The 26,546-nt window shown below is 40.7% G+C and overlaps 2 protein-coding genes across 3 annotated transcripts in view; one reads left to right on the forward strand and one right to left on the reverse strand.

Annotated features, from left to right (window-relative positions):
* The window catches only part of Cenpc (centromere protein C), a 60,066-nt gene extending 51,004 nt beyond the window's left edge, over nucleotides 1-9,062 (reverse strand). The window contains exons 1-2 of one of the 2 annotated variants that reach the window (XM_040747287.1): nucleotides 8,816-9,062; nucleotides 1,300-1,343 (exon numbers count right to left, since the gene is read on the reverse strand). In XM_040747287.1, coding sequence (XP_040603221.1) covers nucleotides 1,300-1,343; nucleotides 8,816-8,836 — 65 coding nt within the window. In that variant the 5' untranslated portion in view covers nucleotides 8,837-9,062. The remainder of the gene's footprint in view (nucleotides 1-1,299; nucleotides 1,344-8,815) is intronic. The other variant, XM_040747286.1, reaches the window with a different exon arrangement.
* Nucleotides 9,063-15,108: 6,046 nt separating this feature from the next.
* Stap1 (signal transducing adaptor family member 1) overlaps nucleotides 15,109-26,546 on the forward strand; it is a 35,136-nt gene continuing 23,698 nt past the window's right edge. The window contains exons 1-2 of the mRNA XM_040747288.1: nucleotides 15,109-15,309; nucleotides 24,328-24,399. Of these exons, the coding sequence (XP_040603222.1) occupies nucleotides 15,190-15,309; nucleotides 24,328-24,399 (192 nt within the window). The 5' untranslated portion in view covers nucleotides 15,109-15,189. The remainder of the gene's footprint in view (nucleotides 15,310-24,327; nucleotides 24,400-26,546) is intronic.

Consider the following 26,546-nt stretch of genomic DNA (forward strand, 5'->3'; position numbering starts at 1 on the left):
TATCTCTACTATTTAAACACTACTATTTAGTCCATCAAACATTCCATTTGAATGTAATACTGAGAGAAGTTACTTTATTATCTACATATGTCTACTCAAAGTTTAATATCTGTATCTAAAATTGGTCCAGACAACTACTATACTTGAACAGCAATTCTGGTTTTTGAAGAAACTCAATTAGTCCTGAAATGTTTTGCTTTTGTTTTGGGAACTAAACCCAGGACTTCTAGCATTACAGGCCAGCATTACTACCACTGAAATATATTACAGGCACTAAACACAATGAAAATTTTATAGACACCAGTCTCAACATCTCCAACTAACACTGTCTTCTCTGCGACTTTTCAAGAGCACTTTGCTGTTATGCAGCTCTACAAAGGGTTAATAAACTTTTGCTTAAAATTATACTAAACTTTTAATGTTTCATAAATATCAAAAACACACAAATTCTATATAACTTCTTACATGGTTGGCTGGACTTCAGATTAATAACTAAATTATATATAAACCTTTAATGATATAAACTGTTACTTTATTATCTTACAATTAATATTTCTGTTCGTTAAGTAATTTTACTAGTAGTACGGAAAAAATCTTTCAAACAAACCAAAAGGAGGCTCAGCTGAATGAGCCTCAGAACAGGTCAAGTGTTTGGTCTTTCACTTTGGTTCTGGAAGCTTACAGTTTGCAATGCCAGGGGAATCTTGGGAGAAAACACATGCACATGCAGGCATGCAACACACACACTCACACACACACACACACACACACACACACACACGCACTCACGCACGCACGCTCGCACGCACTCACGCACGTGCGCGCGCTCACATAGGGAGGAGGGGGTCAAGAAAGCCAAGCTTGTTTTTGTTTTTATCTTTTACTCTGCTTAAACTCAGTAATTTAAAGCACAAACAAACCTTTGGAAAGCAAAGGGTAAAAAAAAAATCTTTCAAACAAAATGCAAGGTCTTTATGATCCAAAAACTTAATGAAATATGTATACTTCACTACTTATAGAAATAAGTATATTTAACTACTATAACCATTCGGTGCTAATAATTCAGTGTTCAATTCTTCTTGTCCGCCATTCTATGTATTTTTTCTTACTTCCACTAAGTCATTACATGACTTGTGTTAATATTTCTCTCTTATATAAAATAATTAAAAGACTAAACAATCAGTATGCACAGAAATCAATCTGCAAAAGATAACAGATTTTTCTATCTTCAAAGATAAAAAACCCAGTTTCTAAAGATGAAAATAAATCATCTTAAAAGTTCAAGTATAAACATGTTACCTGGAAGGCCGGCAAAATCTTCTGTGGTAATTTTTTAAATGATCCTGAAAGAAAAGTTAACTATCAATTTTTTTTTAACTATAACCGAATACAACTCATCCTCAATATAATTCCAATTCAATACAGGGTTAACAAGAGACCATATTTTCCATTTACTCATTTAACAAGTATCTGTTAATTGTTCAATATAATACTATAAAGAATTCTAGGCAAAATGGCTAACTAGGAGCTTGCCACCCACAAAACAAGTTTGATGGCATGAGTTTGATCCCTTGAACCCAAGTTAAGTTAGAAAAAAAATAACTGGCTCCAAGAAGTTGTCCCTGATATCCACATGTCACATAAGTACACACACACACACACACACACACACACACACACACACACACACTATATGAAATAACAAGACATAAAACAACAATGAAATGAAATAGAAAGCCACGTGCAAAAAAGACCAACAATTTTCTGAAAGATGGAAAATCGATAAGACATTATAAATAATGAAATATAACAAAACCAGTAGCAACCTAAAGATCAGATAGTATATATTAATATCCTTCACTGGATATATATTATATCCTTATTATATGTAATATCCTTCATTGGCTAGATAATTATAATATATATTAATATCATTTATTGAGGATATCCTCAATGAAAGAGACTAATCTGCTTAAGAGAAGGCCATAGAAATGAAGACAAGGAACTTCAGATAAAACAGAAGGAATAAGACAAGCAAACAGTAATAGAGCAATCCCAGAAATTTGATGAGGCTAAAACTGGAGGATTTCAACTTTGACATCAATCTGGGTTGTGCTAAATAGTAAGACTCTGTCTTAATAAATGTGGGCAGGAGAGATTAAAGGAAAACACAGTATAAACTGTCATGATATGGTTAAGAGGGAGGTTTTTATTTTAGATATGAGTTAGAACAGCCAGAAGTCTCTGGAAGAGCCCAGAACATAAAAAGAAAGCAGTAAACTACATATGGTCAGCAGACTGGACCTATAAAAGAGAGTGAGAACAGCAAGAGACAGATAACAGAGACAGCATAATGAGAGATGCAGGAGCAGAGCACAGATAGAGACAAAAACATTGAAGATGGCAGGGTTATGGAGAATGAGTATCTGTGGGGAGGGAAGCTTATGAGATGCATAGAGTTTAGGATAGAAAAGGAGGTAAGAAGGCCTGGGATACTAGAATGAACTTTGAAATGTATAATAGATGCTTGTTATCCTGAGGGAGACTGGAGGCCAGAATGAGCTTTGATATGCTGACAGGTACCACAGGTAGCTATATATCCCTTACCATAAAGGAAATGACTCATTTGGTAGAGAGGAACCTGTTAAGAGAAGCTTTTTCTTTGCTAGCCACTTTGGTTTATCCCCCGCCAGTCGCCTGGGCTCTGCCGCGCCAGCCTGGTTCTAGATCCGCATGAGTCCCAAATAAACACACAGGAGGCTATATTAATTATGAAGCTGTTGGCCTTGCTTGTTTCTTACTGGCTAGCTCTGCCTTAAGTAATTACCCCATAATTGTTAATCTAAGTAAGTCTCTTACCGGAGAATAGTTCCAGGCTTCCTACCCCCAATGGCGTTACATGTTGACTCTCCTGTGTTTCTCCTACCCAGAATCCTCCTGGATTCCTAGCCCCACCTATCTAGATTCCTATTGGCCAGACAGTGCTTTATTAGCATAAGACTTCCCCAACAGGAACCACTTTCACAAGATCCTGAGGAATGCTGGCTTTTATCTAATGGCCAGAAATTCTCCTATACTCCTGAAAATGTGAACTGCTTTTTGGAGTCTGAGGAATGAGGAGCACACTTACAGGACAGATAACCTTACAGCTGCATCTCACAAAAAGTATTATGCTGTCTAAGTCTCAAATATGACCAACATCTGTAGACTACTGGACATTTAAGTCTCTAAAGCAGAAACGGAAAATCAAGATATTAATTTTTAAAATGTAAAATGTCCCAAGAGAAAATTAATGGCAAACACAAAAATGAAGAAAATCTAAAAATAAGAAAATTAATACTTTCAATGCAGAACCCTTAAAACTAAAGTGGAGCTTGCTATGGTAGCCTGTGCAAGTAAGTTTGAGGTGGCCTGGGCCACATAGCAAAACCCTCTCTCTTAAATAATAAAAATAAAAATCTAAGATTATATATTACCAACAATAAGTAGACAGCAAGAATTCTTAATAGTGAAAAGCAGAATTACCTAAAACTAAGAGAATTTTGAAAATGAAACTAAGTATACCCCCAACAAAATGGCAGGAATTGAGAATAAAAGAAAAACAAAGTAGGGTAAAATGGTGATATGCCCTTCGAATCATACTAGAACTATAAAGGAAAACCTTTTGTTGGATTCTGTAAGATGGTGACTAGTACACTCTTAAAACTGAAAACACTATCAACACCAGTTGTTCACCGAGCCCACTTTCATTCAACCCAATGGTATATAAATAATAGCAAAACATTCTACTTGTTCTAGGCTAATTTGTATGTTGGCTGCACCAGCTGTGAAAGCCATAATTTTTGAAGAGTTATTTAGTTTAGAAAGCAGGAATGAATTGAATGCCACATGTAGTCCTTGTTTTGGGGAAGCTGCTGTCTGTTCTCCAGCCTGTAAGACAAGAGAGATAATATATGTATGCACCTCTATTTCTCTGTATCTGAGTTCAGATCCTTACAATTACAATCTAAACTCACATGATCCACTGTGTTGTAGAATATTAAAGATGTGTTACAGTTGTTTATGCTATGGAACATTTGTTTAATGATGCAAAGATGTATTCTTTTATGTTGCATTTGTTTAACTCTGTGAATCTGTGTTACTTTACCTGTGTAAAACACCTTATTGGTCTACTAAAGAACTGAACAGTCATCAGCAAGGCAGGAGAAATGATGGGAGGGGCTGGTAGGCAGAAAGAACAAATAGGAAAAGAAATCAGGGAAGGGTGAATTGAGGATCAAGAAAAGAAGGGGCTAGCCACCCAGCCATCCACAGAATAAGAAGAAAAGAAGATATACAGAAATAGAGAAAGGTAAAAGACCACAAGGTAAAGATAGATGAGATAATTTACTTCAGTTAAGGAAAGCTAGCTAGAAATAAGCCAAGCTAAGGCCGAGCATTTATAAAAAAGAATAAACCTCTATATGATTTGTTAGGGAGCTAGGTGGCAAGCCTCCCAAAGACACAAAAGAGAGAAAATAACCAACAACACCGTTCTATGTTATTCTTTCTTCTCCAAAGTATGATTAACAAGGTTTGTCTTTTTTTATTTTTATTATTTTTTATTTAATATTTTTCATTTTGTATACCAACTCCAGTCCCCTCTCCCTCCCTTCCCACTCCTTAGAGGGGGTAAGGCCTTCCTTGGGGAATCCACAAAGTCTGGCAGACCAAGTGAGACAGAATGAAGCCCCTCCCACTGTGTCAAGGCTGAACAAAATATCCTACCATAGGAAATGGGCTCCAAAAAGACCAGATCATGCACCTAGGTTAGGTCCTGGACCCACTGCAGGCTTCCCACTCCCCACCCAACAGATCAAATCACAGAGCTGTCACCCACATTCAGAGGGTCTAGTTGTGTTAATCCCGACACTGACCTCACTCTGGTTGGCCGAACTTCCCAGACTCCTATCTGCTAAGGAAGCTCTCCCATATGGGTCTCAGCCACACCTTTCCCATGTTCTCTCCCTACAATTGCTCATGCTCTCTCACCTAGTTCCAAGCCACTGTCCTATGAAGATACCCCATGACACCACCAAGATTCCAACTCACTGTGCCAACAGTCCAGCACGGATGCCCTCCTCATACCACACCAGATTGCTTCTCACTGAAACACTCACTGCTCCCTAGCTGAGATTCATCCCTCACCAAAAATCCTCCTATGTGTACCACTTCTCTTTCCAAACTTGAACGCACAGGTGTCCCCTAGCACATGGATACTACCTTCTCAACATCTAAGCCCTCGAATTGTAAGCTGGGCTATTCTGCCAACCTGATTCATGCTTGCTCCTACACACCAGGTCTTGAATCACTACAGTATCCCATTCACCAAACACCCAGATTGTTTGGTTCCACCTAATTATTCATACTGAGTTGCTTAGGAAAGCAAGAAAAGGCAAAAAACGAAATAGATGTTAAGAAACCTGGAAGGGCCATGGAGATGGCCCAATGAATGAAAATACTGCTGTGAGGCCTATCAACCTCAGTTGGATTTCCAGATCCATGAAAAGGTGGAGAACCTTCTAACCAACAAACACATCCACACCCCCACTCTCTCCCACACAAAATAAAACTTTTTCATAAAACAAATGTGGAGCGAAGATTTTTGTCTTGAGATTATTTATCATCCTTCCAGAGCTTTTCTATTAAACTATATGCTATATTAACATAAAAAGCAGCTGTTCCGGGGATGGAGTTCAGTTGGGAGAATTCTTTCCTAGCATTAGGGAATCTCTGGATCAAATCCCCAGAACTCATAAACATGAAGAGGTGATAAAACTGTAAGCCCAGCACTTATGAAGAGTAGACAGGAGAGTTTGAAACCACCCTGTGAAGCATGAGACCCTGTCTCAAAAAGCCAAAAAACCTTGGGCATAGTGGTGCTGCAGATCTATAATCCCAATTATTTGGGAGATGGATGCAAGACTCCAAAGTCATCCTTGCCTACATAGTGAGTTCTTGTTCAAGGTCATCCTTGGTTACATGAGACACTATCCCAATACCCAACAACATAAAAGATATGCCAAATAAGAACAAAAAAGTAAATAAAAATATTTAAAGAAAGGTGAGAACCCATAAAATTCATGAAGTACTTAAAAAGTAAAAGATGGAAGTCTATTTTGTGTGGAGAAAAAGGTCCAGCCAATGAAACACACCCTGAGCAGATTCAAAGAAACATACTTTGGCCCTGCAACCAAAACCAAAGAAATGTACCCTGACCCTGAAACCAGTGCCAAAGAAACATACTTTGTCCCTGGAATCAGAGTCAGTGGAAGAAATACACCCTAACCCTAAAATTGGAGCCAAAAGACTAAAGAGGACCAGAGAAAGAAACACACTTTGGCCCTAAAGCCAGAGCGAAATCTGACCGTAACCCTGTGCAGAAAACTAACCAGTCCGCGAACAGGAGCTCTAGCCAATCTGAGCTCAGTATCAAAATCAGACTAATCCCCACCCTGGAAGCCCTATAAACCGCGTGTCCAGCTTGTGGCTGTTCGTGCTACTCTAGCAGAGGACAGCCACTCTCCTGGATTCTTGCCTCCCAATAAACCCCTTCGATGAGCTTTGGGTGAAGACTTTTGTGGTGGAGCAGAGACAACCCTAGGCAGAGCAGAGCAAGCAGGGCTGTAACACTTTTGCCAGGGAAACCTTCTCCTGGCAGAGCGGAGTTGTTACACTCTGCTCTCCACTCCCCGGAGCACAGTTGAACTGTAGCGACGGGAAACCACCTGCCAGAGCAAAACTGCAAACATCCCCAGCGGGAAGACCCTCTCCTGCTGGAGCAGAGCTTTCCATCTGAGCTGTGTAACACTCAGTATTCTGTGACTCCTGAGTGCCAGAATACCTGTCCCACCTGATCCACCCGAAATGCCTACATTTTGTGTGCAGCATTTAGTTTTATTACGAATTTTCTTTTGGTGTCAAGATTAAACCCAAGACCCATCAATGTAGGAAAAACACTCTAAACCACTAATTTACAACCTCAAACCCACTATTATTCATTTGATGGAAACGTTTAAAGCAAACACATAGGACTCTTTAGTATTCAGCACTGAGGCACTGAAATAAAAGCCAATCCTGAGAATGTTACATTACACAAGCTTCCGATCCCTAGTTTATGAAATTTCTTTTCATTTCAGTAAATTGAAGCATCACAAATCTGCACACTGAAACTTTTTTTAAAACATAAACACCGGTACAATACTACCTCTTCCTTTGCTAAGTAGGAATATTTCTAGGATAGGATAGGTCACCTGCTCATGAATACAGAGCACCTACTATAGTGTCCGCGAGTTTTAGACCATTCAGAAGCAGGTAATAACCAAGACAAATAAGGTTCCTCAATTCTGAGTTAAAATCTAGAAAATATTTATTTGAAAGTACAACCTACCAACTTCAATTTATCCTCCGGTTTATCTCAACTTGAGTTTCTTCCACCTAGACTATAGTTCTCAAAAAAAAAAAAATGTACAACAGTAGAAATTGCCAACCTCTATTTGGAGTGAATGACTTTTTGTTGTAGGATGCTTAGGAGAATCCTTGGCCTCTACCCACTAGGTGGGTAGCACTCCCTCATCCTCCCCATCCCAAATCCAAAGCTACCTTTGGAAAAACTAAAGTTTCTTTGGTTATAACTAAACTTGGTTATAGCCAAGGTAGGAAATTACATTGAAAACACTTTTGGATATAATACCTGAGAATAATCTTCAACTCTTCTCTGTCCTTATCTTCTAAATAGACAATACATAGATGTCAGAACTATTAAGCTCAAATCAATTACAGGGTAATAACATGTATTTGACAATGTACAGCAAGCATTTGTTAAGTTTTGTTCTTTGTAGCTTTAATGATTTTTTCATTTGACCACATGCAATAAAAGTTATATATGATTTTTCAGAATATACACTATATTGTCTTTTCATACATGGACAAGCATACATATACAACAACATAATAGGAGATCATCAATGAAGCTTTTCTTAAAAAGATGAACAGAACGGCTAGGCTAGGGCATAGTAATCACACGAAATTTGAAAGACTAATGAATCAAGAAACATAAAAACAAAGTGTCAAGTTCTGGTACACATCAGACATTCAAAGTGGGCACCTTTAAAAAAATAGTTGTCTTTAATAAATGCTTTGGCAATAACAGGTGTCCCATTAATATTAGAAACTTCAGACAATACAGTATTTCTTCGGGTGGTTTTTGTTTGTTTGTTTTAGAGAGAAATTAGTACTCAAGCTCTTTCAGACCGTCAAGACTGAAATGTACAACAGTCAGGAGTATTTGGAAGACTAGGAAATAGGGGCTAAAACGTAGAAACGGGAACAGTTTCTTCAGAGAAAAGAGCAGGCATAGATGAGACTATGATGAGTTACTCCTGCTGCTGGTACACAATCACATCTGGCTTGTGACCTGTGTTGCTTTCAACCCACTCCTGACCAGCTGCACAAAGCACCCACCCCTGACAGGTCTACAGCAGCCACCCCTGACACACCCACGACAGGTCCACAGCAGCCACCCCGACCACAGCACCCACCCCGAGTCACCCACGACAGGTCCACAGCACCCACCCCGACACACCCACCACAGGTCCACAGCACCCACCCCGACCCACCGCGGACAAGGCGCACACAGACCCTACCTGACACACTAACAAGCCACTCACAGCACCCGCCCCGGCCCACTCCTGACACAGCACCTGCCTCGCGTCCTGACCGCTCGCCCCAGGACCGCCCGCTTCAGCTCGCAGCCCGGGCCCGGGCCAGCACTTACCAGATGGAAGGAGGAGGCCATGTTTGCGGCCCACGAGGCCCGACGCAGGTCTGAGAGGGAAACCCCAGAGGCCAAGGCTCCAGGAGGATCAAGAGAAAAAGTCGTCCGGTCCGCCTGGAGTGAGATCGCGGAGGGGGGCGGCCCGGGCGCCTCCGGGTCCCCGCTTGAGACTTCCGCCCTAAATAAACACCAGAGACCAGCGCGAAGGAAGATTCAAAAGAGCTGCGCATGCGCAAAACGCACCGCGCAACCAATAGAACTCCGGCCGTTATTTGCGTTGCCTAGAGTCCCGCCCCCCTGGTCCGTCACTCCTCCTATCAACCCTCCTTTCTCAGGTCGCCCCGCCCTCCGGCCGGTCGTCTCTCCCTCCCTCTGGTTTCCCCGGGACCCCGCCTCGCCCCGCCTCTCGCCCGGCGCCCCGCCGCGCCCCGCCGCGCCCCGCCTCTCGCCCGGCGCCCCGCCTCGCCCGGTGCCCCGCCTCTCGCCCGACGCCCCTCCCTCCCCTAGGGTTGTGCTCCTGCTCCAGGCTTGTGTTTTCTTCAACCACAGTTTGCTCTGTGCTTGTCTGCTTTTATTTGACAAGTGGATCGAGCACGTGTGCTCCTTGAGATACATGTATAATGCATCCCAGCAGTTCTATTACTTATTAATTGGCAATAGTAAGAAGGATTAGAGAGCCGGACTGTGCTGGCACTCGCCTTTAATCCCAGCACTAGGGAGGCAGAGTCTGGCTAGTCTCTGAGTTCGAGGCCAGCCTGGTCTACAGAACGAGTTTCAGGACAGCCAGGGTTACAACCCTGTCTCGGAAAAAAAAAAAAAATCGCAAACGCTTTGAACAGATTACATACACAGATTCGTCAGCTGCAGTCAGGCCAACTCATCTATACATTATCTCTGAAAATTATGATTCAAATGTCTTCTACCTTTCTTCAAGTATGTAGAAATTATTATTAAGGAAGACAAAATAATCTGCATATATGCATATGTATGTATGTATGTATTAGTAGAGCGACTTATTAAGGGAAAATGGTTGCTTCAGTCTTATGTAAAGGTAAAGTAATGGCCCAGATTGGAAAACAAAATAAACCGATGTTCAAAAGCTCTTGCTGCAGTTTCAGAGGAGCAAAGTTCAGTTCCCCGCACCCAAAGAGCAGCTCTCAACCAACTGTAGCTCCAGTTCCGAGGAATCCGACGCCCTCTTCCGACCTTAGCTGGCACCAAGCATGCACGTGATGCACTTGTATACATGCAAACAAAATTCCCATACCTATAAAGCAAATAATTTTTTTTAATTGGAGATTATTTTAGGATGATGGTGTTCTCTGCTGGTGGATGCGCCTGCATCTACCGGGCTTGCCGTCCAGATCCGCCAGAGGGCAGCACAGGTGCTGCAAACCCAACCGGTCTGAGCTGTATTTACAAATCCTATTCTCTAATGGAAAGCTGCTGGATCCAATTTGTACCTTGTACAACACAACGACTACATAAACCTCAAAGAGAAGTCAGCTGATCCTGGCAGCTGAAATAGTGTCTTTCTCCTATACTGGAAACAATTTGGGGACTGTTGTCCTCAAACGCAACACTGCACTTCGTGGTTATTTTCAACAAGAAAGACCTGTGACCAAATGGAAATATACGATGTTGAATTGTCAACATGCAGACAGACACAATTTGCTGGAGAAGCATTTGAGAGTGAATCTACTCTAGAAAGTCAGATAAAATGTTCAGCATAAAAATGGGTTTTTGCTTTGAAACCTTGGGAACCAACAAGCATAAGCAACCTCTGAACTCCAGGAGAATAAACAAAATTGACAGTGAATCTTTCTGTCTCCCGGCTGCTAAAGACAAAGAGAACATCACTAATACAGTGCTTTTAATTCTCTCAGCCGTGATACCATCCACAATGAGATTGTGTAAAAGAGGAAGTATGTTTCAGAAATGAAATAGGGAAAACTCTTATATAGAAAAATATGTTAACGTTAGCAAAATGAAATCTGATTACGGAACACATCCGAGGTTAGAATATAATTTCACTAATTCTATGGCCAATGAGGAATTCTATTAATCTAGGCTTTGTTATAAAGAATAAGTATGTGTAATCGCTAGTTCAGATTACAACTCACCCTCCAGCAGGCATTTAACAGCTTACAGAACATAGGAGGAATGACAGAAATGTGTATTGCGGGGAGGGAGATTGGAGAACCATGCTCAAAGTATGTGTAGAATCAGGCCACTATTTCTACAATCATGAAGCAAATTGAAAAATTAGGAACCTGGTAATAATGTCAGTCTCTAAGAACATTTAGGCAACACAATCAGGAAGTCACCACAATTACAAAACTGCCACCTCACGGAAGCCTCCCCAAATAACACACCAGTGAACATCAAGACTGCTCATAGCATCTGAGTTCATGCCACAGCACAGCTGATACACACCAGCACAACTGATGTCCCCCGGCGAGGTTGTCAACATCCACGAAGCTAGCAATCACACACTGTACCATCCCATCACGTCCCCATGGAAACGTCAGATGCTTATGAACCATTCCTGCCTTTTCTTTGGTGAGAAAATTCAAAGGCAGTTTCTCTTTTGCCTTGCCAATCACATTGATTCTCCCAATCCTACTTGGAAAATTTTCTGGAAAATACAGAGGCGGTTTGTTTGTTTGTTTGTCTGTTTGTTTTTACTTTACAGCTTCTACAGTAAAGAATGGCACACTAGGAAGGGTAGGGATGGATGTGGGACATCAGTCTACTTTGCTTTCACTGGCAACACCAACTAAATGATCTTAAAAGAAAAGCACAGGCTTGAATTTTGTATGTATTGAGTTTGTAACCATAGAATGGATCTTAAACCAATTTGACTAACAATATTATTACTCTAGCCTTGAAGTATCTAACAATATTATTATTACTCTAGCCTTGAAGTATCTATAGTTCTCAATCCCTAGTTTCTGTTGGAGCTAGCAGTCGCTTGTGATTGACTTCTTTTGGGAACTGGTGATATATACATTGACCTCTGTTAGACTTTTCGCCAGTGTGGCAAGACACCTGAGAACACCACTTAATTTTGCTCATGGTTTCAGAAGTCTCACTTCATTATGACACAGGGGAGGGGATATGGCGCAGCAGAACACACATACCAGAGACACCAGAGAGGAGAGAAAGCATGCCTAGCTCATAGCCCTCCCTTTCCCCCCTCTTGTTCTATATGGGTACCCCGTGTGTGGGATGGTACCACCTACTTTCAGAGGGAATCTTTTCCCCTTAGCTAATGTGTTCTGTAAATTTTCTCATAGACACATCCAGAATTGTCCTTTGGTAATTTATGTGCTCCACAATCACTTGTCAATAAAGATTCACAACCTCAACTGAGTGTGGTGGTGTACACCTCTGGTCCCTGCAGAGGCAGACAGATCGCTGTGAGTTCCAGATCAAACAAGCTACATAATGAGACCCTATACTAGTAGTATCAATAAAAACAGACTGGAAATGAGACTACATGACTAGGCTACCTTAATGCCCTTTCCCGATAATGAGATTGACAACTACCTTGTATGCCATCCTAGAGCCTTCATCCAGTGGCTGATGGAAACAGGGGCAGACACCCACAGCTAAACACTGGACTGAACTCCTGGAATCCAGTTGCAGAGAGGGAGAAGTGATGAGCAAAGCGGTCAAAACCTGACTGGTGAAACCCACAGAAACAGCTGATCTGAACAAGGGGGAGCTCATGGACCCCAGACTGATGGTTGAGAGGCCAGCATGGGACTGATCCAGATCTTCTAAATTTGGGTATCAGTGAGGAGGCCTTGGCAATCTATGGGGCCTCTGGTAGCAGATCAGTATTTATCCCTGGCATACAAATGAATTTTGGAAGCCCATTCCACATGGAGGGATGTTCTCTCAGCCTGAACACACTGGGGAGGGTCTAGTCCCTGCCCTGGATGATATGACAGACTTTGGAGACTCTCTATAGAGGGCCTCATCCTCCCTGGGAAACAGAGTGGGGATTGGGTGGGGGGTTGGGGACCTGGGAGAGCAGGGAAGAAGGGGAGGGAGAGAGGGCTGGGATTAACATGTGAAGCAAACTTGTTTCTAATTTAAATTAAAAAAGACTATGTAACTAATAACTCATTCATGTATTCCACCTTGTTAAAATTAAAGCTGTTTTTTCCAGTTACTTGTTATAAACAGCGTGTGTGTGTGTGTGTGTGTGTGTGTGTGTGTGTGTGTGTGTGTGTGTGTGTGTGTGTTTGAAGACAAGCTTTTTCTGTGTAACACTGGCTGTCCTGGAATTCATTTGCCTACCAAAGTGGTCTAAACTAAGCAATTCTCCTGCCTCTGTCTCCTGAGTGTTGGGATTAAAGGCATGTGTCACCACGCCCGACAACACAATTATATTCAATGCCAATATCTTTTAAATCTATCGCAATGAATCACGATGCATGTGATAATAAATCAATAAATAGTTCAGAAACTAAGAAACACTGGATGAGGACTGGACATTTCTATTGAGGCTTGCTAGCTTGAGCAATGCTAATAAGCAGATAGTATCATTCCCAGTAACAGAAAGATTTCACCAGGCTCTTGAAAATGAGTAAGACATTACCAAATAGATAACAGAGAGAAGGGCATGCGAGCACACAGTACAGGGAGCTATGAGCAGAAAGACCAAAGGACTTTGAGCCATCTAGGAGCAAGAGTAATGACTATAGCAGCAGGTACTTTATTATAAAAGACTTTGATTGGATATGTTGCTAGTGCCACAAATATTTAGGGTTCAATAAAAGTTGAAAGAAGAAATCTCAAAAGAAGTGAGGACCTACTAGACACTATGGAAGTGTGTTCATTAGTTTGCATTTCACTTGAGTGAGTAAAGAAAAATAAAGGGGACTATTCAGTACATTTGATCTATCTGTAATAGGATTTCTACTGCTGAAGTGCCAAGGTACAGTGATGTTGGGAATATGGACAGGTCTAACTGGCTGATAATGCTTGAGACAGATTAACTATTAAGATAATGTTTAACTTTGGAGTTTTGAAATAGTTGGGGGAGATGGTTAAAGAAGACATCATTGGTATATTAAGGATTAATTTTACTTACAAATCCACAGACCAAAAGAACCTCCTTGTTTGATGAACTAGGTTTGGTTTTTTTTTTCTGTTTTAAAAGGAGAAAAAAGACCTAGGTAAGTAGATGTTTACTTAACAGGGAACTCAGCAGGTCCCTGTCTGGGCCTGCTGAGATGACTGCTGAGATGACTCAGGAGGTTAAGGGTCATGCTGCCAAGCATAAGAGCTTCTGTTCACCGGGCGGTGGTGGCGCACGCCTTTAATCCCAGCACTCGGGAGGCAGAGGCAGGCAGATCTCTGTGAGTTCGAGGCCAGGCTGGACCGACAACCTCCAAAACAATACAGAGAAACCCTGTCTCGTTAAAAAAAAAAAAAAAGAACTTGCATTCATTCAATACTCGAGCCCCACATTGTAAAAGGAGAGAACCAATTGCCAGAAATTGACCTCTGCCCTCCACACAAGCACTGTGGCATGTGCACACATAAGCTGAGTGTGAACTCACACACGTGCATGCACACTAAATAAATGTCAAAAAATTCCTTTCTGTAGTTTTCTTGGAGGCCATCTTTCTCTTTCCTATGAAACTCTATGGCCACAACTAGGCCTGGTGTCACAAACCCAGCACTTTGGAGGCAGAAGTCAGTGGATCTCTGAATTTGAGACCAGCCTGGTCTCCAAGAGTAGAATTTCAGACCAGTCATGGCTACAAAATGATACCTTGTTTTAAAACAAAAAATAAAAACTCTCTATAGTATATATATATATATATATATGCATATGCATATGTATATATATTAATTCTAGTGGATATTCTATCCAATAGAATCAATACAATAATATTCAATAAATATAGTTTATTTTAGTCATGTCTTTTAGAAATAAAGACAGAGAGCAGTAAACAGTAATAGAATCTGGAAAAGCCAAACATGCCTCTGGTGTCTGTCCCCTAGCCCACGGTGCCTGCACCTGTTCCTTTCATCCTTAGATGATAATCTGCTGTTTATTTTGCTACCATGAAACTACGCACATGAAGCCTGTAACGAGGTTGTCTTTTAAATTGGTCTGTGCCTGATCTTTCTTACGGGGGGGTGGACGGGACACGACGTGCGTGTGCGTGTGTGTGTGTGTGTGTGTGTGTGTGTGTGTGTGTGTGTGTGTGTGTGTCCTGTTGGTGGTTAAAAAGCTAGTTGGGACTTCCTCTTTGAACAGTTGCCTCTCCTCTCACACAACGGAGATTTCATCTTGTCTGAGGGTGGATACAACTGAAAGTGAACTGAACTTTGCCAAGGCCACGGGCATGATGGCTAAGAAGCCCCCGAAACCAGCGCCCCGCAGGATCTTCCAGGAGAGGCTGAGGATCACTGCTCTGCCTCTGTACTTTGAAGGGTTTTTGTTAGTCAAACGGTCTGATCACCAGGTAAGTCAATAGATGAGAACTTTAAACCAGAACGTCCTCACTTAATGTAAAATTTGCTTCATGACAATGTCTCCTTGTCTCTGTCTGGATTATACCCTCTTCCCTGAGTGAAGAGAATGATTCCAATTTTGAATAGCTTAAATACAATGAACACTTTAAACATATAGTATATTTAAATATATATAAGCTGGCAATATATATGCATATACAAGCATATATAATAAGGTCTTTAGTATTTAGCCATAATAGAAAAACTCAGTGAAATTTCCAAAAGATTCTTCTAAGCATCACATAAGATTTTAGCTTGCAAGATAATTTTTTTTATGTTTTCTCAACAATTAACTACTATGCTTCAATGGTGATGAAGTACATGAAAAGAAAGTGATTTTATGATAAAATTAACCTGCTCCTACTCTCATTCATACTGAAGTGTATAATGACCAAACTGTAATAAACATTGTGAAAATTTGATATTTACTTAATATTGTTTCATTATGCATTCTGAAAATACTGTTCACAATGCTGGCTTTAAAAGAGAGCATTTAGGGTGTTATTGTGAATAGTGAATATACTAATTTTGTTTTTAAAAAAGTACTTTTGCTCTATGAAAACTCACAAAGTATTCCACATATTTTTAAATGTAAAATCTCAAATTATAGTTATCAAAAGTACTGCTTTTAAAGTTGTAATTGTGGACAGCATAAAATTAATAATTAATTAGAAAAACGAACACAAAATTATGTTACTAAGAAAGTAAAGAAATCATTGGTGTAAATAAATTTTTATGAAATGTTAACATTGGCTGAAGCCAGCAAAGTTTTAAGTGTTTACAGAAATAACAATAAGTGTTCAGTGATGATAAATCAAGGTTTTAGAGGATTCATTAACATTCATGGAAAATTATGAATATGAGAATACTGTAACAGTATATTCTTTTTTTTTTTTTTTTTTTTTGGTTTTTCGAGACAGGGTTTCTCTGTGGCTTTGGAGGCTGTCCTGGAACTAGCTCTTATAGACCAGGCTGGTCTCGAACTCACAGATATCTGCCTGTCTCTGCCTCCTGAGTGCTGGGATTAAAGGCATGCGCCACCAACGCCCGGCTAACAGTATATTCTTATTTTCTATATATACAATTTTAAAGACATTTGCCATTCGAAAGTCAGGTTGTAATTCTTGTTGTAGGTGTTAAAACATTTCTTAGTAAATTTTCAAGCTGTTTTGGAATTTTTATTGTTGTTGTTATTAATCACTCACAGTTTAGCAACATGGTTTTACTTCACCAACAATGGATAACAGAGAAAGTAAATTACTAGTTGGTAATTTAAATTTGATCATTCACTGACTGTCTTTCCAGAGTGTCTCTAATAACTGTGCCTGATACCAAGATCTTCAGGTGTCCAAAGAAGGCATGTGTGGGCATGGTTAGCAAACATAATTCCACAATGTTAGAGTAGCCATAACACCATGTCTTTACTTGATGGTTTTCCACATATACCTTGTGATCTTGTGAAAATTACTCCATCATCTCCCCTGGACTCAGTTTATTCACTGCAAAGAGAAAAAAGATTCTACTTTGACTAGCATAATAAATTATTATTATTATTTGTATTGTGTTCCTTATTATTTCTGGGATAAGAAAGTGCATACTGAATCAATTTATTTTTCAAACAGCATTTATTGTACAGCTTAGTAGCTGTTAAAATTTCTTATATAACTCCTACTGTGGTTTTTCTTAGAAAGCATGATTTAAAACAGAATGAACTACAATCTAGCATTTCTCGTAAGGGCTGGGAATCTAGCTAAATGGTAGAGCACTTGTCTAAGACGCATCAGACCCTGTGAGCATGGAAATGTAAATAATTGTGATATGTGTATAAGAGAAAACCAATTTATTTACCCATTTGAGTTCATTACCAAGTCCCTTTCTCTTGTGTACTAAGCAGGGGAGGAACTAGAGAATGGTAGCAATGTCAAGGCACGTGATGGTTTCCAAGATGGAAATGATAACTATATAAAACACCAGCTTCCCACATAAGATTAGATTCGTTTTCTTCCGATTTACTTATTTGCTTGCTAGAATCCTAAAGTCAGTTTGAGGTCTATAAATAAAATTGCTCAAAGGAACTCCATAGTTGCTCACAGACATAAACATAGAAGTGATGAGAGAAGCACTAGAGGAAAAAAGTGGGATTTCCCCATAACTAAATGCCAGGCAGCGTTTAGAAGCAAGGTGAGCTGAGAACATTGCTGCCAAGTCAGCTGTGGAGTTCATGGCACAAATGACATGGAGAGGCCATGCAGAGGTCCCTGCTGAAAACAAATTCAGAAGATTAAGATGGAGAAAGCATTGTTTAAGAACAACATGTGTAGTAAAGAAATTACAGGGCAAGACACTCTCATTGCAAGGGTTATTATTTTTATTTCTCTCATACATTATATCCCAACCACAGTTTCCCCTCCCTCCCCTCCCCTTGCCTCCTCACTCCATCTCCCCTTTCCCCAGATCAACACGCCCTCTGTTTCCCCTCAGTAAAGAGCAGGCCTCCCAGTGACATCAAACAAACACAGCATAACAAGTCACAATAAGACCTGACATAAACCATCATTTCAAGGCTGGATGGACCAGGCAACCCAGTTCAAGAAAAAGGATTGCACACAGTTGTTGGAATCACTTTAAAAGAAAATGCACCAATATATGCTAACTTTAATACAATTCTAGAAGGACCCTGAATTTCAGGTCAAGAAGCTATGAAAAGTATCTTTCAAGGGAAAGATATGGGAAGATTTACTTGAACTGCAGCATTAGGATTTTATATTGACTAAGAAGACGTATTCAAAAATTAAAACACAATCAAATACAAAATGCATCACAGTTTTTGTAAACCGGAAAAAAAAGTCAGCTTTCCTAGAAATTTAAATACATGAACATTCATACAGCAGCCCATTGTCCTTTTGATCTGTGATGTACCCAGCTTTAAAGAATGCAACATGTCCTCTTAGCCTGAACATGATGATGTCATCATCAGAATGTACCCAAGTGTCACTTCTCTGATGGCCCTTATATTTATGAAGCTTTTCGTATTACATCAGTTGTGTCCTGAAACACAATACTCTATACCATAAAACTCCAAAATTTTAAAATAGCATGCCTATTCCAGGAAAACATTTGGAACATAGATATCCAGTATGAGAACTATGACAATATGAACATATGTACCCCTTTATTAATATTCTATGTAAGTTATTGAACATATACAAAAGGAACTAAGAAGAAATAGATCAATATAAGTAGGTATTCTGCTAGTTTCCCAAAGGATCTTCTTGTACATTTTAGGTGTGTGCATGTCACTAATGGTTATGATCCCTAAACAACGCACCTATATTTCAGCTGCTTCTACGGCACTCTCCATTTTCGCTGTCTCAGATCCAAAATACAGAATAGCTTTGACCTACTCATTTCATTATGGAGGCTTACTGACAGAGCAGAGGATGAAAGTGCCCCGCCCAATAACTACCACCAAAAGTAGGGTAAATCAAATACGCCAACTTCTCAGATGAAATTTCTTTGGTTATTACCCATGATCATTCAGGCTTTTCCAACAGTGCCAAACACTACTCAATACCATCAAGTTTAGAGAAGCCCCAACTGATGGAGGGGCCAGTACATGTTAGCAACCTCTGAAGTGAAATTTGTCACTGAAGGTTTAAAAACATCTCCCGATGTAAGAAAATAACTTACGACCTGAGAGTTGGCTCAGTGGAAAAGAGCACTTGCCATCAACACTGCTTACCCAAGTTTGAGCCCAGAAACCCACATGGTAGGAGAGAATGGACTTCCATCCGGCAAACTGTCCTCTGACCCCAACATGAGCACTATGGTATTTATGTTCGTACCATGTATACACACACACACACACACACACACACACACACACACACACACAGGGAGGAAGGAAGAAAGGTTGGCTGGTTTTTAAAAAATTAAAAGGAAACCTTTAGGAATGATTTTGTGCAGGAATAACTATTTATTTCATTATTCTATTCTTTAGACTCTATTCTTAGACTCTCCCACAGTCTCATTGAACTGTACCTATTATTAGGCATCGATAAACCATGTCAGCATTCCCTCAGATAACAACACACATCACTACATTTGAAAAAGCATCACTGGCTGGAGAGATGGCCCAGTGGTAAGGAGCACCACCCGCTGCTTTTCCAAAGGATGCGGATTCAGCTTCCAGCACCCACATGGTGGCTCATAACCATCTGTAACTCCAGTTCTGTGGGATCTGAAGCCCTGTTCTGGCATTGAAGCACCAGACAGACACACAGGCAGGCAAAACACCCATACATATACTATCTGTTTATCTTGCTTTTTTGTTTGATTGTTTTTGAGACAGTCACTCTGTGTAGCCCTGGTTTGTTCTGGAACTTACTCAGTAGACCTGACACTCAGAGATCCACTTGCTCTGCCTCCAGAGTGCTGCAATTAAGGGCATGCACCACCACAGGCCCTAGGATATATACCATTTGTAAAGAGTGTCACCCAGGTAATGGAAAATGCAAAGCACCCGTCAATACCATGACTATCAAAGCAATGTGCTGGTTTGTTGTTGTTCAAGTGGTGAACACTTAGTAACGTTTGCTATGTTACAGCTCCTGTGTCCTTAGATGCACTGTTATTACACCAAATCTTCAACAACTCTGTGAAGCAACAACAACCAACTACTTCTATGCTCTGTCTCCTATTAGTGAACTGTCACACAGCATACCTAATGACAATTGTGGTTTTAAAAATATCCACAACTGCTGGGTGGTGGTGGAGTACACCTTTAATCCCAGCACTCAGGAGGCAGAGGCAAGTAGAACTCTGTGAGTTCAAAGCCAGCCTGGTCTACAGAGTGAATTCCAGGATAGCTAGGACTACACAGAGAAACCCTGCCTGGAGAAACAAAATTCACAAACCAGTAAGTCATTATTGCTATTTCCAAAATAAACAAATCACTGTGTGTGAGCCTTTCTTCGAGGTCTTGATTAAAGGGAAAAGGGAACTTAAATTCTATGTCCTTGTGCAGGAGTGGACTTGGCAAGGCCAGTCCAGGGCTGTGTTTTTGGAGACACAACTCTTCCCCATTGGCTCTGGTCACCAGTCTTTAGGCATCTGTGTCTGAGGCATCCCGTGTTCTCTTTGCCAACATTGTCTGACTTAGCTCTCTGCTGACCTTGGACATTTTCCCCATACAAAGACTATATATGATGCTGACTATTTTTGTTTTGTTTTGTTTTTCGAGACAGGGTTTCTCTGTAACTTTGGAGGCTGTCCTGGAACTAGATCAGTGGACTGGGCTGGCCTCAAACTCACAGAGATCTGCCTGTCTTTACCTGCTGAGTGCTGGGACTAAAGGTGTGCGCCACCACCACTCAGCTGATACTGTACTTTTTAATAAACACACATGGTCTGTCATCAGCTTATACAAGACCTCCCGGTCACAACTAGTGCTTTTGTCTTCTTTGTTTCTTGTCTGTTCCAATTTTCATGCCCAGTCATCCTGCTTGACACCTTGCCATCCAGGGTCCTTATTTCTGCAGGTTCGAACCACCACTATATGAAGAAGTTCCACAAGCAGCTGCCCGTCTCTCTTCCCCCAACTTTAAATGTTTGTGACCTTCCATTGTGATTTTTCTTCTCACAAGTTTTAAACCAAACAGGTTCATGAATTATATAACTAAGGGTATTACCTACTTTTATTACTGATAAACTCGACCAATGTGTGGTTTAGTAGTATGCCTAAGCAGTTAACCCTGCATCTTAGAGTGAACCACGTTGTGTCACTGACACAGCTTGAAAGGCCCCAGCCTAGACTTCTCAAAGATCCTTTGCTACCTGATAGGAAATGGAGCAGAACACCCATTGTCTCCAACCAGCCAAGGCTGAGAGATGACCAGAAGGGGTAAGCTAAGCATCCTGCCTCCCAACCTCACCTTTTTGATACTCAGTCCTACTCGAATCAGAGACCAGACATTCTGGCAGCATTCATTAGTGAAGACTAAATGGGAGAGTGTATAAAAATAGCAGGGTCCAAAAACAGGTCTATTGTGGTGACAAGAAACTTCATGTCCTCTATGAACAGAAGGAAGACATTTCTGATGGGGTCTTAATTAAGCTTTGTTTTCTTACTAATCTACTGGACTCTAAGATGTATCAACCACGGCACACATGGGGCATTTAGACTTTAGGAACCTCTTCCCTCTGTTTTGTAATCACCTTTTAGGAAGGCTCTTTTGGCTGACACCTTAGTTGCATCCATAGACCTATTATATCAGCTCTCAATTGTGGGTTCATTGGAGTGGAAAAATCACCTACTATGGGCAAGGATACCTCTACCCAAGTTTCAACTCTATGTTGGTGGTATATTGCTGCAGTAATGCTATCATTTTATTTAAACTTACCATGTATACACACCACTGAAGTATAACTTGTGTCTTTTTCCCCACAAATAAGGTGAATCTACTTCTCTACCTTTTGCATTTTGACCATGTCATGGACCATGCTTAGATAAATACAAAAAAGGCAGAAATTTATGTTAATAGCATGCTTGTTGAGGATTGAGAGATGGTTCAGTGGTTAAGAACATTTACTACTCTTGCAGAGGACCTGGGATGAGTTTCTAGCATCCACCTTTCACTCCAGATCCAGGAGATCAAACCCTCTTCTGGTCTCTGTGGGCTCCTGAACACACATAGTGGACACACACGCAGACACACACACACACACACACACACACACACACAGACATGCATGCATGAAGTTTAAAAATGAACAAGTATGCTTTCACATTGGGCTTTACTCACTCTTATGGAAAATGCTTTAACTTTCATTTTTAAGATTTAATTTTAATTATGTGCATGTGTGTTGTCCATGTGTGGGTATGTCCAACATGGATGCTGGTGACTGAATCATTTCTTCTTCTTCTTCTTCTTCTTCTTCTTCTTCTTCTTCTTCTTCTTCTTCTTCTTCTTCTTCTTCTTCTTCTTCTTCTTCTTCTTCTTCTCCTCCTCCTCCTCCTCCTCCTCCTCCTCCTTCTTCTTCTTTCTCCTTTCTCCTTTCTTCTTCTAATTCTTCCCTCTTCTTATCCTACTTTTTTGGTTTCTCAAGATAGGTTTCTCATGTAGCCATGGCCTTCCTGGAACTTGCTTTGTAGACCAGGCTGGTCTCAAACTGAGGGATCTACCTGTCTCTGCCTCCAGAGTGCTGGGATTAAAGGTATGTACCACCCAGCTAGTAAGCATTCTTAACTACTGTAGTCTCTAGACCATTTCTGGGAATGCTTATGAAAGTATGTGAATGAAGTTTGGACAGGGTGTAGTCAGGAGGCATGTAGATCTCTGTGAGTTCAAGGACACTCTGGCTTACACAAGAGTGAATCAGTCTAAAAGAATCACAGAGTTCATGTCTATAATTCCAGAAATACAAAGGTGTATAAGGAAGAAGCATAGGGTCTCATGTGAGATTCAGTTTCCAGTCACAAGGAACATAGGATCTCCATTTCATCCTTGGTAGAGCTAAGAGCTACTGTCTGGCTGCTTTGCTTTTTTGATCTTCAACTTGAACCCCAATATCTGTCTCTAGGTTTTTATTATTCATGCTACAGAGAAGAATTTCAGAAATCATATAGTTAAGCACAAGTCAAACACCATATTGAGATAAATTTGAAAAGGTTTCAATCCAGAATTAACTGCAGGGCTGCAGAAATGACTCAGTGGTTAAGAACACTAGTTGCTTTTCCAGACAACTTAGTTCAATTCCCAGCACACATATTATGGTTCATAACTGTAAGACCAATTCCAGGGAGTTAAGTGCCTTCTTCTGGCCTTCAGGGATGCCAGGCATACATGCGGTGCTAATAAAACACATGTGGGGCCGGGCGTTGGTGGCACACGCCTTTAATCCCAGCACTTGGGAGGCAGAGGCAGGCGGATCTCTGTGAGTTCGAGGCCAGCCTGGTCTACAGAGCTAGTTCCAGGACAGTCTCCAAAAACAATACAGAGAAACCCTGTCTCAAAAAACCAAAAAACAAAACAAAACAAAAAAAAAACACATGTGGGTGAGAAAATGCTCATACATATAAAATAGATATATCTAATTTTAAAAAGCAGTCAACTACAAAATAAAGCATTAAAATATGGATGAACTTTAAGAATGCTATACAATGAAATATGTATTTATAATTTAAAAGAATTTATGGACAGGTTGGAGAGATGGCTCAGAGGATAAGAGCACTACCTGCTCTTCCAGAGGTTCTGAGTTCAATTCCCAGCAACCACATGGTAGCTCTCAACCATCTGTAATGAGATCTGGTGCCCTCTTCTGGCCTGTGGGCATACAAACATATGCTGTATACATAATAAATAAATAAATGTTTAAAAAAAAGATTTTATGGGCAAAAAAATTAAGTGAATAGCAGGTATGATGGTATACACCTTTAATCTCAGAACTTGCCGGGCAGAGGCAGGCAAATCTCTGTGAGTTCAAGACTAACATGGTATACATAGCAAGTTAGCAAGTTGCAGGCCAGCAGAGCTTTTTAGTAAGATCTTTTATCAAAAAGAGAAAGAAAGAAAAGAAAGGAAGAAAGGATGTGTGTGTGTGTGTGTGTGTGTGTTTGTAAAATGGCTCAGTGGTTAAGAGCACTTCTTGCTCTGCCAAAGGACCTGGGTTCAGTACCCAGCACCCATATCAGGCAGTTTACAACTCCTGTAACTCTAGTTTCCAGGCAAGACCCTCTTCTGGCTTCACTTTGCCGCTGCACCCGTGTTGTGCTCTCAAGAGTACACACACACACACACACACACACACACACACACACACACACCTAAAGTAAATAAATTTTAAAATTAGCCAAACTATGAAGGATAAAGAATAACTTTATATTATATGATTACAAAAGATAAAACAGAAAATAAAAAAGTTGGATGTGTGCTTATGAAACCTTGTTTATAATTTCCTTCTTCCCACAGGAGTACAAACACTATTGGACAGAGTTGAGAGGAACCACACTTTTCTTCTACACGGACAAAAAAAGCACAATAGTAAGTAGTTTGACACGTTGACCTGGTTCAGTTTTTCTTTTTTATTATTATTTTTTAAATAGCTTGTTTTACATGTCAATCCCAGTTCCCTCTCCCTCCCCTCCTCCAGCACCCCCCATCCCCCCCAGCCTCCCACCCTATCGTCATTTCCTTCCACATAGGGGATATCTAGAGTCTGTCATTTCACTCAGGGCAGGGTCCAGGCACTCCCCTAAGAGTCCAGGCTGAGAGAGCATCCCTCTTTGTGTTATGGACACACGAAGTCTGTTTGTATGCCAGGGACAAACACTGATCCACTGCTTATGGCCCCATAGGTTGCCCAGGCCTCCTCATTGACTCACACTCAGGGGGTCTGGATCAGTCCCATGCTGGCCTTCCAGCTGTCGGTCTGGAGTCCAAGAGCTCTCCCCTGTTTAGATCAGCTGACTCTGCTGGTTTTGCCAGCCCATTCTTTGCCAATTTGCTCATTGCTCCTCTCTCTCTGTCACTGGGTTCCAAGGGTTCAGTTCAGTGTTTAACTGTGGGTGTTTGTCTCTGCTTCTATCAGTCACAGGATGAAGGCTCCAGGATGGTTATAAACATCAAGTTCATTATCAGGAATGGGCATTCGAGGTGGTTTCTCCACTATTGCTTAGCTTGCCAATTGGTGTCATCCCTTTAGATCACTAGAGGTCACACTGGTGCCTGATCTGTCTTCTAACCTTTGATTCCCTCTTCCCCCTATTCTACCCCCCACTCAACCTTCCTGTTCCCCCATGACATACTCTCTCTTCCTTTTCTCCCCCTCTCTTCTTCCCAGCTCCCACTCCCCCCCACCCCTTGCCGTGTTCCCCATCTGTTCAGAAGATCTTGCCTCATTCCTCTTCTCTTGGGACCATGAGCATACAATTATCCATTTTCCTTCTATCACCCCAAAATAAAGTTGTTAAAAATGTAAATCTGAGAGCCCCATAAATTATCATGGGATCAGAGTAACAATTCCATGAACAATTCAAAAGGTAGTAACTCATGATTTTAACTTCTTGTTCTTATCTACCTGATGTAGATAATAAAAACTTAAAAGTAGAAATTTTATTACTCCAGTATAAACTGCTTAATGCAAAACACTAGCTTCCGTTTTTTGCAAGTCTTAGCACACTATGGAATTGGAATGTAATCATAATCTGAAAGGGACAAGATGATTTTCATAGCATCATAACATACGATGTCCTAATTTAATTTTTCTAGACAAAAACATAACCTTTAACAGCAGACTCCTAAGAGCTATATAGTATGAGAATTATGATGAAGTAATTCTTCAATTAATTCTTTGCAGACTAAGCATTTTAGTGTATATTGCAACTTCCCAGTGACATCAGGAAAGCAAAGACTCTGGCCTAAACCTTGTGTGACTTACAGAAATCATGTTCACTTATTACTTCAAGAGGCAGTACAGTTTTGTGACCGAGAGCCTGGTATGCCCAGAAAAATTGCCTGGTTTGTTAATGCTGGCCTCACTGTTGTTAACTGCGATCTGTGACTCAGTGTATAAAAAGGGGCATGGTAGAAAACAGAGGACATCTCAAATTGGGCAATTTGAAGAATGTTTAATAAACTTCTTATAGGTATTCAAAGCAGTGGGCAGAATAGAAAGAAGTCCGGTATCTGAAGCTAAAAATAGTGCAGAATTGCCACAGGAGGTGTGGGAGGAAGGAGTGGGAGATCTTGTGATGCTTAAGGGAAGTATGACACTTGATCGAGGGCGGGAGCAACTACTCAGGGTGCTAAACACCATCCTCACTCTGGCCTCCTGTTGTAGGTCCCCAATGGTTCAACTGAACGCAAAGCCAAAGGATGGGGCTAACTCTGACACAATAGACATCCTCCTGAAGCAGTGTTGGGAGGTCAAAAAATACAATTGAATCTGCGGGAACAAATAATAAAGAGACACACAGGAAATTTCCAATACTCCCGTTTCTCAAATCTCTGGATTTAGATAAAATTCATAGTCTATCTCATAATGCTATAAAAATAATCAAGTGAGACAGGACATAAAAGGATTTCAGTCAGTAGACTACACAGTAAGCACTTACATTGTTTACACATACATACACACACACAAACACACACATTATTTAATTCCTACAAAAACTCTATAAATTTGCATT

Source organism: Mesocricetus auratus, unplaced genomic scaffold (assembly GCF_017639785.1).
Source record: "Mesocricetus auratus isolate SY011 unplaced genomic scaffold, BCM_Maur_2.0 Super-Scaffold_100006, whole genome shotgun sequence".
In the NCBI taxonomy this organism is placed as follows: Eukaryota; Metazoa; Chordata; class Mammalia; order Rodentia; family Cricetidae; genus Mesocricetus; species Mesocricetus auratus.